Source organism: Mustela lutreola, chromosome 5 (assembly GCF_030435805.1).
Source record: "Mustela lutreola isolate mMusLut2 chromosome 5, mMusLut2.pri, whole genome shotgun sequence".
Lineage (NCBI taxonomy): Eukaryota > Metazoa > Chordata > Mammalia > Carnivora > Mustelidae > Mustela > Mustela lutreola.
Window position 1 is genome coordinate 147,763,125 of NC_081294.1, and position 16,697 is coordinate 147,779,821.

A 16,697-nucleotide genomic window follows, 5' to 3' on the forward strand; every position below is an offset into this window, starting at 1 on the left:
AACTTATATAGGACTTAGTCTAAATATTTAAGAACCAAGTCAGTGGCTTTTTTTAAAAAGAAGTATTCATAGAAAACAACTTTTTCCTGGTTAGAAATTCAAAATTTGAAAAGATTTCATTTAACTTTTCATAACTTCATTACAAATGTGAAATTAGAATGTCTAGAATCTTCCTTTTATCTTTTATACATTTTTCCATAATAATTTATACTCTAATCTACTTCTAACTTCTTTTAACTTAAAACTGAGCAGGTATACTCAGTAACTCTTGCCAAAGTCCTGCATTCATCAAACATTCAAAGTACTATTCTCTCATTTATTGTAAACATAAGGATAAGCTTTCTCTTAAGCATACAGCTTTTTAAATTTTTCCATTGTTGAATCTTACTGACTTATTCTACATAAAAGTTACACAAGTAACACGATAAGCCCAAATGATTACCCCAACACTAGTGATAAAAGATTTTGTAATCCTAACAGAAGATAACAAAACAAAGCATAAATTCGAACACCACAACTATAACTAATCTATTAATAATGTATTTAACAAATCAGTATATAAAATACTTGATAATTACCCAATACAGTCAGCTTAAGGCTACACGCATGCTAGATTATAATGAAATATCCAGAAATTTTTAGAAGATACCAACTATTATAGCCACAAATTCAAAAGACATTAAGATTGCCTACCAAATGAGGCACTAACCGAAAATGCTGGCAAATTTATCGGCTATACTATCTGCCTGTGTGAGTGAGCCATTTCCTCCAAAATGTTCTGATGGTACATATTCTTTGACCTTTTATTTCTAAATATATAACAAATTTCCTTTACATAGTCACAATATTGTGTATATTTTAGTAGTCCTAAATTTGACATTATCTCTAGAGATGTAAGGAGCTGTTAAGTGATTAGTCCAGAGTCATTCAAAAAGGAACTGAACTGGATCCTGCCTTTTGCATGAGTGTTTACCTAGTGTTCATTTCTGACTTAAGTTCAAAGGCACCAGGAAAAAGAAAAGAAGGCTACTAGCACCAAAGAAAAAAGTTCAGTAAGGTCTTGTGACAGACCTAGACGTCTCTTAAGTATTTTCTTCCAAATGCTGTCAAATAGCAATCTATCCTAAAGATATTAGAGGATATTTGCAAATTCAAAGAATTATCTACTTGCACAGGCTAGTTCCACTTTTGGCAGAACTCAGTAATGGCCTTGTAAAGAGCAGGACATTTCAATTTTCCTGTCTTAACCTTATCTTTAAAGGATAAAGACACCCCTGAACTAAACTGTACTGTAATAGACACTTTTACATTTCATATCATATTTAATTCCCGGACAAACCTTGTTAGGTAGCTATTATTGTCCAAATTTTCAGATTAGAATTTGAGCCTCCAAGAGATAAGTCACATGCTGGAGATCCTTCAGCTACTTCCTTCCTGAGAGGCAAATAGTGTGATTCTGAAACCTGAGTTGTTTTCACTGCATATCAATGCCACCTTCAGTTCGCCTTACTCTGCATTGTCTGTCAAATCTAATATGTATGGAGTTATTCATGAGCTGGATGGGAGAAACCATTTCATGCAAGCCCTTTAGTTTGGGCAGGAAAGCCTCAAGATCAAGGAAGTGAAATGCTTTGTCCCAGGACACACACCTAGGTGGGAACAAAGTCTGCAAGGATACTGACATGGGAAAACAAAACAAAAGAAAAAACAACCACAAATAGTAATCTTCAACCAGACCACTTAAAATACAGTAAATTAAACCTAACAGCTGTTTTCAAAATTTTCAGATCCTAATTTGTGAGGATAACTGACTTGCAGAATTCTTCTTACACTAATGAATGTGGTATGTTTTAATGGCCTAGAATGAAGAAAAAAAAAACCCCAGGTGATTAATGTTGCTAATATAAATTAAGGCAAACCCCTACTGTACAAAGTGGCATAAGTTGAGGCTCCAAGAGTGGAAGCCATGGGAGACAGTCATATCCGAATCTAAATCCAATTAAAATTATTTGGCTGCTAGCAACAGAACCTAGCTCAATATATCTGGAGGGAAACAGAATCGTTTTAGAATTTGTATTCTTAAATGAAACAAGATGGGATTGGGAGGGAGACAAACCATAAGTGACTCTTAATCTCACAAAACAAACTGAGGGTTGCCGGGGGGAGGGGGTTGGGGAGAAGGGGGTGGGATTATGGACATTGGGGAGGGTATGTGATTTGGTGAGTGCTGTGAAGTGTGTAAACCTGGTGATTCACAGACCTGGGGATAAAAATATATGTATATAAAAAATATATGTTTATAAAAAATAAAAAATAAAAAAAAAAAAAAAAAAAGAAATTACAAATAGAAAAACCAAAAAAAAAAAAAAAAAAAAAAAAGAATTTGTATTCTTTAAACTGGTAGCTATTAGGTCAATATACTCACTCCTCCCTGTCAATTTAAAAATTAGCAGCTTACACCTTCACAATCTTACCCCTTCCCTTTGTTGTTTACCTGCAACATTCCCTAGGAATATATTCAGCTAAAAAAAAAATAACAGAATACCAGTGAGGTTCTATTTAAGAAACCTTTCTCTCTCCTAACAGGCTCTAATCCTATAAATCAGTAGGAGGTTGGTAATAGGCAGGAGACTTTCTTAATGAACACAGCAGTACTTTTAAATTCTAAGAAATAGGAGCCCGAAGACTGTGAAGCCATAAATACGTGAAACACATCTGAGAGACAAAGCGCATACAGCACAAGTCATCAGGTAATACAAGGAAGTGACATGATAGCAAATTTATGTGAATTCAATATTGTGATTCACTTACATGACTTCAACTCTACACTTTGCAAATAGAGAACTGAAACATGGGGGCAATTAGGCCCACCATTCCCCTGAATGAATGTAAGTCCCGGCGTGAGGTGGAAAAAGTCCATCGTTAGTACTTCAGTCAATGCGTGCTGAGGGCCCCTGTGGGCTGACAGTGGTTCAAGAGCTAAAACACATACGTGAACCCTCCATGTTCAACTGAAGAACTGGCAGACTGTTTAACTAAGTCCTGAAGGCCAGTAACACAGGTGACAGGACTTACTCAGGAATGTGATGCTGGGATCCCATGTGGTGCATTCCTAAGGGACTCCCTCTGCCTGAGAATAGTCTGGTCTCTATGAGATCATCAGCACCTGCAAGGCGTTGGACTCTAAAACCTGCGTCTCCCTAAGATGAGGTACCATTGTACATGAGAGAAAAAAAAAAAAGTGGCCGTCTTTCTTTTTAACATTAATGTGCAAAAAGAAGACTAAGAAGTTTTGTGGGAGAGGCTGGCAGAAATGAGACTGCAGGACTCATACCGGTGGTCTCTGAATCCACTCTGAAGTTGATTCGGGTCAACTTGCCATATGAACCACTTAATGTATGTTAATCAATGATAAACATACATTTATGAGTCATAAAGAAAAGTCTTACTGTGTCAAAGAATTTTTGCACCAGAGCTTCAAAAATTACCTAAAATGACTAGTATCCCAAACTTCCCCCAAAAGAATAACGGAGGCAAAAACAAGCACCCTCTGAAAACAGATCAAGTTTGCCCTCTGTTAATCCACACAATCAGTGAGGACACATACCAGTCAGGAAATGCTTCTACTTGTACGCAAGTCATACTGCTAACTTCTGAGATCACAATAATGAGCGACTAAATACAAGTTTCAAGGTCTAAATCCAACACACTCCCTCCCCTGGGGAACTAAGTAATAGGTGAGAGAGAATTAGGTTTAAAAAAAAAAAAAAAAAGTACAATTTCTACTTCTTTTCCACTTTGGAGCGGAATTATTTTTCCGGAGACTGGCTACCATCCTGGCATGGACCAAAAAAAATGGTATGTTCGCACTTTACAGTGTGGCGAGCCAGCAATTCAGCTTGAGGCTGGGTGACTGGCCAGGACGACCAGCTCCCCGTGGACACAGCCTTGCTGCCCAGGGCCCTACGGGCACAGTCGGTATCTCAGCTGACCTGTTAGCTACTTGCACTTCAGCGGAGGAGCTGTGCTCTAGAAAAATTCAGTACAGACTGTTTTCCTACCAGAAATTCTCTGATTCTCTGGTACTACATGTACTTTATCACCCAGACAGCCCTGCCAGAGAAGAACAGGACCAACTCTCAGTCTGATCTCTATCAAGGTCATTCTCTCACTCTGCACACTTGGCAAATGGAAATAAATCACGTACCCTCAGGAGATTTTCATGGCTTTCCAAACAAAATGTTTAAGAGCACGATAAAACCATAAAGATTGTGAGAAGAGGCATTCGCCATGGGCCTCACTAAAGACAGGTGGCAAAGTAATCACTGGGGAAGCACGGTGGCTACTTTATTAAATTGTAAATTATTTTCAGTCCCCCTGGGCAAATAATAAAAAGTGACTCTACTGTTTATTAACTTCAAGGGTCCAACAAGACAAAGCAAAAAAGCACAAAGAATTATAGCTGGCATATATTAAGTGGTCAATAAACGGTATCAATTACCATCATCTTCTTGATTGGCGGAACACGGTAGGGTCGGTGTAGCCGTTCCTGGTCTGTGCGCTGCAGATACTGAGACTGGGTTCTGATCAGCTCCCCCAACCCAGGCTGATGGGAATTCAACAAAAGACAATTGCAGAAGCAACAACTATGCAGCTCAGCTAAGATGTCACTTCAGCCTCCAAATGGGCCCTGACCCACATTAAACCTACATAAGGCAACTTAGGGGTTTGCTTCTTAACACAAACTAAATTTGTTTGTGAGTCATGTTGTGTATTTTTTTAGGAATTACTATTAAGAAGGCCCCATTTTAAACTGTATTTTTAAGTTTGTTCTGTATCTTAACCTGTAGGATATCTCCCCATCTCCAAAGACCAAGAAAGAGCCAAAAGATACAGGATTAGGTAGTACTTTGCTCTTAAAACACATCACCAAAAAGAAGCATGAATACACTTACATGGCAGCAATATTATTAAATGGTCACTTCCATGCCAACCAAAAATAACTGAGGATGTGACTATTATGTGACTACATAGTGACTATTATAACTGACTACATAGTACTCGCTCTCAAAGCTAAGAAACGTATAGGGGCACCTGCCTGGTTGACTCAGTCAGTGGGCGTCTGACTCTTGCTGATATCTGCATCAGGAGATGGAGCCCCATCTGGGACTCTGTGCCTAGCAAGGAGTCTGCTTGAGATTCTCTCTCCCTGACCTTCTGCACCTCCCCTGCTCTCTCTCTCACAAATGAATAAATAAATAAAATCTTTTAAAAAAGGAAATATGTAAATTATTCTACTCATCTGTCTAGAGCAAAAAGGCTGGATAAATTTACATAGTTGGATAAAACTACTTTGGATACATGCTTACGATTTTCTTATTTTCCTGTACTTTAGAAACAAAAGGAGTCAGTACACCTTACAACCAGTTGAAAAGTAGGAAAAAATGGCCAAATAAAAATGGGAATGAAAATCATGAGCATCATCTAATAAGGCAGAAAAACTTCTAGTTTCTCATTTTAAGACAAAACCATCCTATAACTAGCAGCCTATCTTTTGCAGATGATTTCTTCTCTTATTACAGCATTAACAGTTAAAGGATACCATCCTCCTCCTCTCTTATCCATAAGGATAATTACAGTATGCCACCTCAAAGGAGTGTTTTGAGGCTCAGTATTTGCAAAGAATTTTGAGCCCTGTAGTTGAAAGCTACTAAGTAAACACAAAATAATGTCACTGAGAATGGTCAAATAAATGCAAAGATGATTTAACATCACAGAAAATTACACTGATAATTGGCAGATTGCCATGCTACCCCTGTGGACTTGTTCTTTCAGAGCACATACTCTATGAAAGGTCACTGTGGGAGGAAAAAAAAAAAATCCCACAGGGAGTTCAAGTCGCCTACAAGGCAATATTAGCAATTACAGAAGCAGTATTCTTCCTCTATATTCATTTGAGAATCCTTTCTACTAATTAAGAGAAAAGGAGCAGTGGTTTGTTAAAAAAGATGGCTACAGACAATTCAATCTCAATGGTTACAAACTAGAATATGGTAATACTGAACAATATGAAATGAAACCAGATGAAACCAGAGAGGGAGACAAACCATAAGAGACTCTAATCTCAGGAAACAAACTGAGCCTTGCTGCGGGGAGGCGGTGGGGAGGAATGGGGTGTTGGGAGGGATGGGGTGGCTGGGTGATAGATACTGGGGAGGGTATGTGCTATGGTAAGCGCTGGGAATCGTACAGGACTGAAGATTCACAGACCTGTACCCGTGAAGCAAATCATACATTATATGTTAATTTAAAAAAATAAAAGAACAAACTATTATACAAGTTATCACCCCAGTACTCAACTATTTTCCAAGATAATATATTCCTCAAAATATTTTCCAGAATTACTTATGTTCCTAACACAAGGTTAAACCATATCAATGCAAATTCAAATTCAATTAATATTAAGTACCTACTATGTGAGGCTCACTGGAACGGGCATTTCGCTGATGTTATCTCAATTCTTCAAAAATTTTGATCTGTATTACCAGCCACATTTTCAAATTTGGAAGTCTGTTGCAGAAAGATTCAGATTCTTGCCCCTATTCCAAGAATTTAAATTCAGTTTTGTCCCTTTCGATCCATGTCCCCTCTCCTATGTCAGACTAGGGTCTCATCTGGCTGTGCCAATAATCTACTGAACTATCATTTAACCTCACTGGGCCTGAGTTTTTTCATCAATAAATGCAGAAGGTTGAAATATTCCCACTGTCAGGGGGCACCTGAGTGGCTCAGTTGGCTAAGCGTCCAACTACTAATTTTGACTCAGGTCATGATCTCAGGGTCAGGAGATCAAGGCCCCCCATTGGGCTCAGTGGAGAGTCTATTTGAGACCCTCTCTCTCTCCCCCAGCTCTCTTGCTCTGTCTCAAATAAATAAATTATTCTTTAAAAAATATATATTCCTAAAGTTGGTTTCCCTTATTCTCTTGATCTCTCTCTCAAATTTAGGGTTTTAATACAATTTGGTGGCTCCTAATGCATTCATGGAATTGTGCGACCATTACCACTATCTGATTCCAGAAGATATCATCACCCCAAAAACAAACTCAAAACCTTTAAGGTGTCACTCCTCCATTTTCCCTGCCCCCAGGCACTGGCAACTGCTATCTGCTTGCTGTTTCTATGGCTTTGCCTAATCTGGATATTTTATATAAATCGGATCACTTATGTGACCTGTTGTGTCTGGTTTCTTTTAGTAAGCAAAAGTCTTTGAGGTTTATCTACACTGTAGCAGGTATCAGTACCTCATTCCTTCTTACGGCTCATTAATATTCCAATGTATGTATAAACCACACACTGTTTATCCATTCATCCGCTGATGGACATTTGGGACCTTTAGGCTATGGTGACTAGTACTGCTATCAACCTGCACATACACATGTGTACTTACTTGAGTCCTTACAGGTATATATCTATGACTGGAGTTGTGGAGTCATATGATGACTCTGTGTTTGAATTTCTGAGGAACTAACAAAATATTTCCCACAGTGGCTCAACCCCATCAGTAATCACAGTGGTCCTAACATCTCCCCATTCTAACTCCCACCTATGTTCTTCCTTTGTCCTCCTTCCTTCCTTTTCTCTTTGTAATTATAGCCAGCCCAGTGAGTAGAGTTTGGATTTGCATTTCCCTAATGACTAATGATGCGGAGTATCTTTTCATGAGCTTGGCGGCCATTTGTACAGCTTCTCTGGAGCTGTACATTTCTCTGGAGAAATGTCTATCAGTCCTTCACCCATTTTTATTTGAGTTGTCTTTTTGTTGTTGAGTTGCAGGAGTTCTTCAAATACTTTAGATACAAATCCCTTAGCAGATATATGATGTGCAAATATTTTCTCCCATTCTTTAGGTTATCTTTTCATTTTCTTCATAACATTCTTGATGCACAAAAGTTTCCAGTTATGATGAGTCCAATTTATCTTCTTTCTGTGCCATTTGCATTTCTGATGTCATATCTAACATTCCATTGCCAAATCCATCTAACATCTCTTTTTGCTGGAAAATCTCATGAGCCTTTACTCATTCCACAAATAAAGTTGTACCTGAATAACTCTCTCTGTTTAACTGCCGAGAATTACAAAAGGGTTATTTTGGAGTGTTTATTACATTGCCCTTATTAAGGAGGTGGCGACATTTTAAGTTTAGATAAAATTCCCCTGCTAAGATGGATGATTAGAACTCCTTGAGATAAAATGGGTTATCTCTGAAAGATACTACAGTTCTCCTCCACTATAAAGAAGAAAGGAAGGCGGGGGTGGGGGTGGGGGGGGTGGGGAAGAGAATATGAGAAAGAGAGGAAGAGAGGAAGGAAGGAACAAATTCTGTTTGAGAAATTCATGAATTAACAAAAACTACTGAGGATAACTCTGCTTCTCCAGCTCCTACCGCTACTGCTTCGTTCATCTAAAAGCCGGGGTAAGGACATGTTCCCACTGCTCACGAATTTCATTTCCCGTTATAAAGGTGACTTAACATGACTCCTCCCCATGCACTGACTGACTCGCAAACATGTCATCCAAAGACAGACCGAAAACAAAACTGGTGACGCCGAGTTGCTGCTACATACAAACAAGTAACCTGCCACAGACTCAGAGCGACACAGCATCTAGGGATGGCCATGTGTCCAGGTAAGAGGGCAGGTAACCCAAGATCTGAGGATATGATTAAAACCTTAAAGCCCTTTATATACAGACATGAGATTTAAAGATTACATAATGCTGGACGATAAGTATAAAAGACAGTTGAAAAGCTAAAAAAAATTAAAATAAAAATAAAGAGATTTTATATGTGAACATATTAGAAAAACCTTTATTTCCCAAATACCTCAAGAACAGTCAAAAGTACCCAATAATTTGCTCTGAGAGAAGTATCTTCTATAATAAAAATGATTCCTCTTCCTTATATGTTTAATTTCCTCTAAATGATTCTCATATAAAGAAAAAAATTGAAAGAAACACGATTTACATAATCCATTAAAGATATATTTAAGCATTCATATGGCAACCTCACACCAGAAGTGCTAAAATCTCATTTAAACTAGGCCAGGAAGGGTGGTTCAGTTGGTTAAGCATCTGCCTTCCGCTCAGGGCACGATCTCAGGGTCCTGGCATCGAGCCCCACGTCGAGCTCCTTACTCAGCAGGGAGCCTGCTTCTCTTCTCCCTCTGCCTCTTCCCCAGCTTGTATGCCTGCTCTCTCTCTCCTGCACTCTCTCTTTCAAATAAATAAATAAAACTTTAAAAAAAAAAAAAAAAAAAGCTAGGCCAGGAAAGAAAAGTGTTTGTCAACTCCTTTTTGTGCCAAAATTATTACGACTAATTCAATATTCAACAATGTAATTTACTTATGAGAAAACCTAATCTGGCCATCTTTACTGTGTCCTAAATCTAAAATTTATAATGCCAGGTGCCTGGGTTGCTCAGTGGGTTAAGTGTCTGCCTTCAGCTCAGGTCACGATCTCAGGGTCCTGGGATTGAGCCCCAAATCGGGCTCCTTGCCCAGCAGGGGGCCTGCTTCTCCCTCTTTCCTGCTTCTCCATCTGCCTGACTCTCCCCCTCCTTGTGCCCTCTCTCTGACAAATAAATAAAATCTTTGAAAAATATAAAAATAAAATTTATAATGCCATCCTAAAATTAAAATACTAGATTTAGAAAAGCAATTCAGAATATCACCAAAGATATTCAAAAACCAATAAATTCAATTGAGATATAAAACATTCACATTTTAATTGATTTCTAGCTATAGTATCATTGGTCTAAAGGGTTTGTTATGAATGACTCCAGTATTTTCCTACAGGTGCTGGGTATGTCATCAACCAGGAAAGCAACAGATCAAGGAGTAGCCACCCTACGACCTAGAGCAAATCTTTATATATTTAGACCACTTCAGTTTCCAAATGGATGCAAGGATAAAAGTTAAGACAAGAGCAGATATTAAGTCTTACTTTCATCTACTTTTCCCTCTTAAAGGATACAATATACACTAGCAAGCCATAGAAGTCTGAAGATTCAAATGAAAAAAAGCCCCGAGTGATCCTGGAACTAATATGTCCCTCTGGGAGTCCTCTGTACCACAAACTACTCTAGGGAGGCTATGGTCCAGGATTCCAGCTGTTTCCAGCCAGTTCCCCTCCATCACCCCACCCCCAACACATATCATAGCCTCACTTTCCACCTGACCCATTTAGAACCACTCACATGTGTATGTGTGTGTCTGCCATCCTTTCTCCCTTCTCCCCCTCATCTGATAACAACAGGCAAAGATGAAACCCTGCTTAAATCCAATTATCCATCTACTCTACCTCTAGACCAAAGCAACGAAAAATGGATCAAGAAAAATGTGCAACCTTCTAACAGTTCTCATTTTAAATCCATGGCCACAAATCTCAAATGGGCAATCAGCACTGTCCAACACAGCAAAGTAGACTAAAATAACTAGTTCATTCATTTTCCCCGTATACAAACTCTTTCATACTTTCTACTCTGTTCTTAAGCCTCCTAGACCTACCCATTCTCCCAACAAATGACTGCCTGGAGAAAACAGAAGCAATCAGAGACACAACTTCTTCTTCTAACACCCAAAACTACCTACCTCACCCACATTCTTCCTTACTTCCTATTACAACAAACGGTAGGTTCCCACTCCCATCACAGTCCAACCCTTCCATCTGGCTCTGGATCTTCTCACTTTCTCCAGGTAATTATAGCCCTCTCTATCCTACATTATCCATTTCTCCCCTGACGGATCTGCAACATGCCAACCTCCTCTCCCTTCAGCACTCACTAAATCCACACCCCCGACACGGACTGTCCTATCTCTGTGCTTCTTGAAAGAGTTACTTAGATGGAGTCTTACACTTGGTGTCCCCAATTTAATCCCCAATTCTCTCAATTTAATCCAATCAGATTTCTTTTTTTTTTTTTAAAGATTTTATTTATTTATTTGACAGACAGAAATCACCAATAGGCAGAGAGGCAAGCAAAGAGAGAGGGGGAAGTAGGCTCCCCGCTGAGCAGAGAGCCCAATGCGGGGCTCGATCCCAGGACCCTGGGATCATAACCTGAGCTGAAGGCAGAGGCTTTAACCCACTGAGCCACCCACGCGCCCCTCCAATCAGATTTCTACTTCTTCTCAAATGTAACTGAGATTACAATTGTCAAAGTTATCAGAGAAGTCCAACCAATCAAATTGGTCACTCACTTATCTGATTCCTGATCCCTCAACAGCATTCCACACTGCCTTCCACTTAAACATCTCCTCCTGGCCCCAGACAGTGCTCACCAATAATCCCCATGTCACTAAATTCATTTTTTTTTTTTTTTTACCACAGAATAGCTAATTATAAGTTCAGGTTATTAAGTGAGATGGACCTGGATTCAAATCTTGACTCTGTCAGTTTCTAGGACCCAACCTAGGTACTGAGATTTAACCACTGAGCAAACTAGGGGAAATATTAGCACCTAATTCATAGCTGTGAGGGGGAGATGAGATTATTTATTTATTTATTTCTCTTCTACCCCTTAGCGGCATGTGACATAATTCATTCTCCAAGAAATGTTTTTCCTTCAGTCTCTGGCTGTTCCTTTCCAATCACTGTCATAAGCTCTACTTGCCTTTTAAATTTAGGAGCTCATAAATTTCTATATTCTGTCCCTAAGTGATTGATCTCCTCCAGTCTCATGACTGAAACTATAATCTAAACCTTAACGATTTCCAAATCTCAATTTCTAGTCTATAATTTCTCCCAAGCCCCAATGGCCAACCATCTCTACCTGGATATCAGAGCTATGTCATACTCCATACACTTAAAAGGTAAGTCTCTATCCTTTTTCATGTGCTTTTTTCCTCATTTGTAACTCCCCAACTTGTTACAGTCTGTAACTCCTTGCTGTCAGTTTCCAGAGCTCCATATATTTCCTTCTGTAGTAATCACTAAACTTCTATTTCCTGGCTTGCTAGAACAGAAGCTCCATTATGAAAAATAAAACTCTCCATCTCAGTAATACCTTGTCTAGTATTTCCTACACAGGCAATGTTTAATAAATATTTCTTGAATGGAATTTGAGCTATTTAAAGTGTTTTGATGTTAAGTGTCTGCCTTAAGTTTACTGCCTAAAGTTACTGTTTAATTTATGAAACTGCATTTTATTTGCTCAGCTTTCTAATTCATTATAAACACTTTTATTTCAAAATACTTAAACCACAGGTTTCCATTATTGTCATTTCTAATCCACAGAAATACATTAAACAAAATGTAAAGGTATTTCTAAATATGTTCTACTAGGTCTGTGAAATACTATAATTATCAATTGCCTCTGGATATAAAAAGTTAAAAAAAGCTTACAAGGATAGGAAAGACAAACAAGGGTGGTATTATTTGTTTCCCTACTTTGGAATCCCACAACATTTTTCAAAAGAATGTTAGTAAAAAGGTGGTATTTTAATTCTCAAATGTATGAACTTTCTGGAGTATTTTTAAAAAGGATTTTCTCCTCCAAGACTCTTTTATCACTTCCTCCACATGAATACTCAATTCTATCACACTCTAATTGTGTATCAATATTCTGCTTGTCTTTACCCATCAAAGATAGTGTCCAAAACAATATTTTTTTTAGCTTATAAAGTCTTACCATGGATAAATGCAGAGTTTCCATTAGGGAGCCTGAAATGTGAAAGTTTAACACACACACACTCACTCTCAGACACAAGGGGGTTCGCTATGATATCAAGGAGCTCTACATACATGATCAGAACACATTGAGGTACTTATATACATAAAGTCTTTTAGAAAGTCCCACTGACACAGAACTAAAAAAATATATATACTAAATTGAGGAAAAACATTTTGTATTGCTTTTATATAGAAAATACAACACCTGAAGGGCACTATCATTGAGAAATTGATTACAATGAAAAAGGACACAAAACAAAATTAAGAATCAGAAAACTAGAGCCACAAAGCTTTAGCGATACTTAAATAAATTCGATTCCAAAGAACCAGGCTTTCTTCCCAGAGTATCTGGGCAATTATCTCACAAATAAGGGTTGATTCTATTTTCCCTAACGGCCGGAGTATTTGATCAAATTGCTTCTGCATGTTCTATAATAAAATAAAACACGTATAATGAAAGCTTTTTAATTTGTACACTACTGGAATACAGAAATTATAAAATAGAGGGCTCTCTAAAATTACAGAAGTACTTGAGCTTTTCACTGGTCCCCTAAAATTATCCAAAGTAATTAACTAGTTATCAAAGAATCTGTATTTAAGATGGTAATGTTACACTCTTCTCTAAAAGCTCTTAAATTCTTTGGATACGACCTTTGAGTTTCTGTGTGTGTTTGCAAAAGAATTATGGAAAGCCATTTATGAAACTAAAAGGACCTTTTTTTAGGTTATGACCTTTCATCTACTAATTATACTCCTGGAGAACAACCTTTTATACCAAGGAGGCTTCCTTCATTCATTTAATTCATTCGTCGATCATTCAGTACATGTTTGTTAAGCACCTACTCAATATACACAAAGATGTTTATCACAATAGGAAAATACTGGAAACAAACCCATTATCTGACAATAAAGCAACTGTCACAAAATCATAGTATGTCATAGCCAAAGCATGACAGAGTCATTTAAAATACATATATGGTAAGTTTGAAGCGATGTGGAAGAGGTTTTGCATGATTTGTGAAAAAAGCAGTTATACATAAAATCAAAGAATTCATATGATTCCACTCTCAAAATAAAGTATTTGGAGAATAAACACCAAAATAAAAGAGATCGAATAGACTGGCTACGTCCTGGGGGTCAATCTATGAGATTCTCTTTATATCTCTGGAATTTTCAACTTTTCTATAATAAACATACATAACTTCAGTAATTAAGAAAATCCATAATTTTTTAAAAAGAAAGACAATCAATATTTATCAATCATTTGATTAGAGAAGAAAAACCACTGACATGTCTTCAAAATTTTTGGAACCCTAAATAACATCCCATATTGTACAAATGAGAATTAGTATCTTGATATGGAACTGCCAGAGGCAAAGCTCATTTTATAAAACTGCTCATCAAAATCAGTGAGTAAAAAGCCCAAGACTTTATAGACTGTTTCTTCAGATCACAGAGAGCATGTCATAGAAAAGGTAAAAACTGCTTCTTATCAAAATGGGAAAAAATTCCAACAAATGAGATTATCTTCTCATAACCATACCGAGTACTGAACAATAATAGTAAAACCTCAATTTCTGTGCTTCAACCAAATGTATTCACTATTTTTTAAAAAACCACTCAGAAGTTAAGAGTTCCATAGGAAAACAAAACAAAAACTGGAAGGTCCTAGAGCAAAACCAAACAAATGTTGTGGGTATTAGAACTATACCTTGTTTTAATCCACTTTTCCCCCTGTATTTTCCAAAAATGTCCATTATAAAAATACAGCTATGATACAAGAGAAAAATAAACAAAAATTATCAAGGGAACACGCTGAAATGTATTCACTGTGTAGATTAGATTTGTAGAAAGTACAATAGTTGTAAAATTCAGACCTGCTTATTAGAGTAGCTCAGAGAAATTTGAAGGTCCTTCAAAATCAGTCAGTACAAACATCACTTTAAAGGAAATCAAACTACTTTAAATTTCTACTACAAGAGTCCATAATTTGAACAATATACATATCTTCTTCTAAGATATCTGTCATAAACAGATCTAAGGATGTTTTCTTTTCAATGACATGGCCTACTTCCTTGTTCATGAGGTGCCAACACCAATGATGCCACGCAGCTGTGAGAGTGAAGAGTGCTGATAAATGGAGCCTCTGCTGAACGGAGGTAACATACAAACACGCAACTTTACTTACTGTGTGAAAGTGTGTAGTAGTATCTCTCATTCACTTAAAGTGTAAAATTACTTCAACTTAAACAAAGAAACAGAAACGGAAATTTAGAATACGCATACCTATCACTTTATGGAGAACAACAACCAACAACGATAAGACATTCTTTGCCTTGTCTTTCTTTCAGGGCGCCTGCGTGGCATGGCAGGTTAAGGGTCTGACTCCAGGTTTCCACTCAGGTCGTGGTATCAGGGTCCTAGTATCGAGCCTCCAGCTGGGCTCCATGCTCAGCACAGAGTCTGCCTGGGATTGTCTCTCCCTATCCCTCTTCCTCTGCCCCCCCCTTTTCTCTCTCTTCCGCTCTCTCTGCCCCTCCTTTTCTCTCTCTCTCTCAAGTAAATTAATTAATTTTTTAAAAAGGAACAGCTTTCAGCACCCTCAAACATATATACTTCTCACAGGACCAACTACTAAATTATTAAGCAAAAAGATATAGTATCTTAGCAATGAATAAAGCACAGGGCTCTGAAGTAAAATTGTCTGGTTTTAAATCCTAGTTCTACTGTTTTTCAGTTGTACAACCTGAGGGAATAATTTAAGGCATATTTGTTTCCATTTCTCAGCCTTTTTATAAAATACTGATAGTAATAAGAATTCACACCTCAAAGATGTAGTTTAATGGAGGAGAGATCATGCCTAGCAGAGGGTAAGCACTAAAACAGGGTTTTCCCTCCTTTTTCTTCATTCTAAATAGAATTTGCCATCCATTCTGGAGATAAGAATAAAGGTCTCTAACTCAAAAAACTGGTACTGAAAATCCTAAACTCAGCTGCAATCATAATTACCCATCCATAAAGTACCACGTGCAACCTAAACATAATCCAACTTAACATTAAGGTAAATAAATGACAGTTCCCTTTCAAGGTGATTTTCATCCCAGTTGTTTCAAAAGGAGAAAAGAATGAAACACAAAGATTCTTTCTTAAAAGATGTACCAAAAAAATTCAGAACCACTGTACTAACAAAATATGATGTAATTGCAAAGTTACTGGGTAAAATGCAATAATGCACACTTAATAGCAAAATTTAAATATTTCAGTGTTTTTAAAATATTCAAAGTTAAAGTGTTTGGAATATTCACAATTATCAATGTTTCTTAAGTATAAAATTGCTATTCTCTATAAATAAAGAAACTCCAACTGTCTATAATTAGCCTGGAACTAGTTACACTATAAAACTTATTAGAGCCATTAGGGAATTATTTGGTTCTCTTTTCTCATAAAGAAATTAATTCAAGTGACAGAATGTAACAAAAATGTCAATACTGTTGAAGGCTTTTTAATAAATTGCATTTTGGCAAATAATCATAAAAAATTAACAAACAATGAAGTCATAATGATTTCATTTATTTGTTCTGTACATATCTGATTAATAGGCATTAATTTTGTTGATGGAAACAAGAGAACTCTATTGTTATATACAGATTAGAAATGTGAACACTTAGCATTTCCCACAACTACTGACTTCACACATTATTTTGAATGTTATTTCAAATAACACTGTAAATGCCAGAGGTTAGGTAAGCAAAGAGCTCTACTGCCCTCTAATGAAAAAAAAAAAAAAAAAAAAACCTTCATTTTGAGGTATCTCAGAACAGAAAAATAATCTTACTTTGCTAAATACAGCAGAGAAACACTAAGACAATTAACTGCAAACAAGAAGAATATATATCAAAATACTGTAGGAAAAGCTACAATCACCCAGTTTTCATGATAAAATTAGTAGCAAAACAGGAAAGCCTTGA

The 16,697-nt window shown here is 37.2% G+C and overlaps 1 protein-coding gene across 4 annotated transcripts in view; it reads right to left on the reverse strand.

Annotated features, from left to right (window-relative positions):
- Window positions 1-16,697, reverse strand: part of COMMD10 (COMM domain containing 10) — a 204,428-nt gene that overhangs the window by 139,853 nt on the left and 47,878 nt on the right. For 2 of the 4 annotated variants that reach the window (XM_059175811.1, XM_059175808.1), the window contains one exon: window positions 4,502-4,606. The exons of the other annotated variants lie outside the window; for them this stretch is intronic. In XM_059175811.1, the coding sequence (XP_059031794.1) occupies window positions 4,502-4,606 (105 nt within the window). The remainder of the gene's footprint in view (window positions 1-4,501; window positions 4,607-16,697) is intronic. 4 annotated transcript variants of the gene reach the window in all.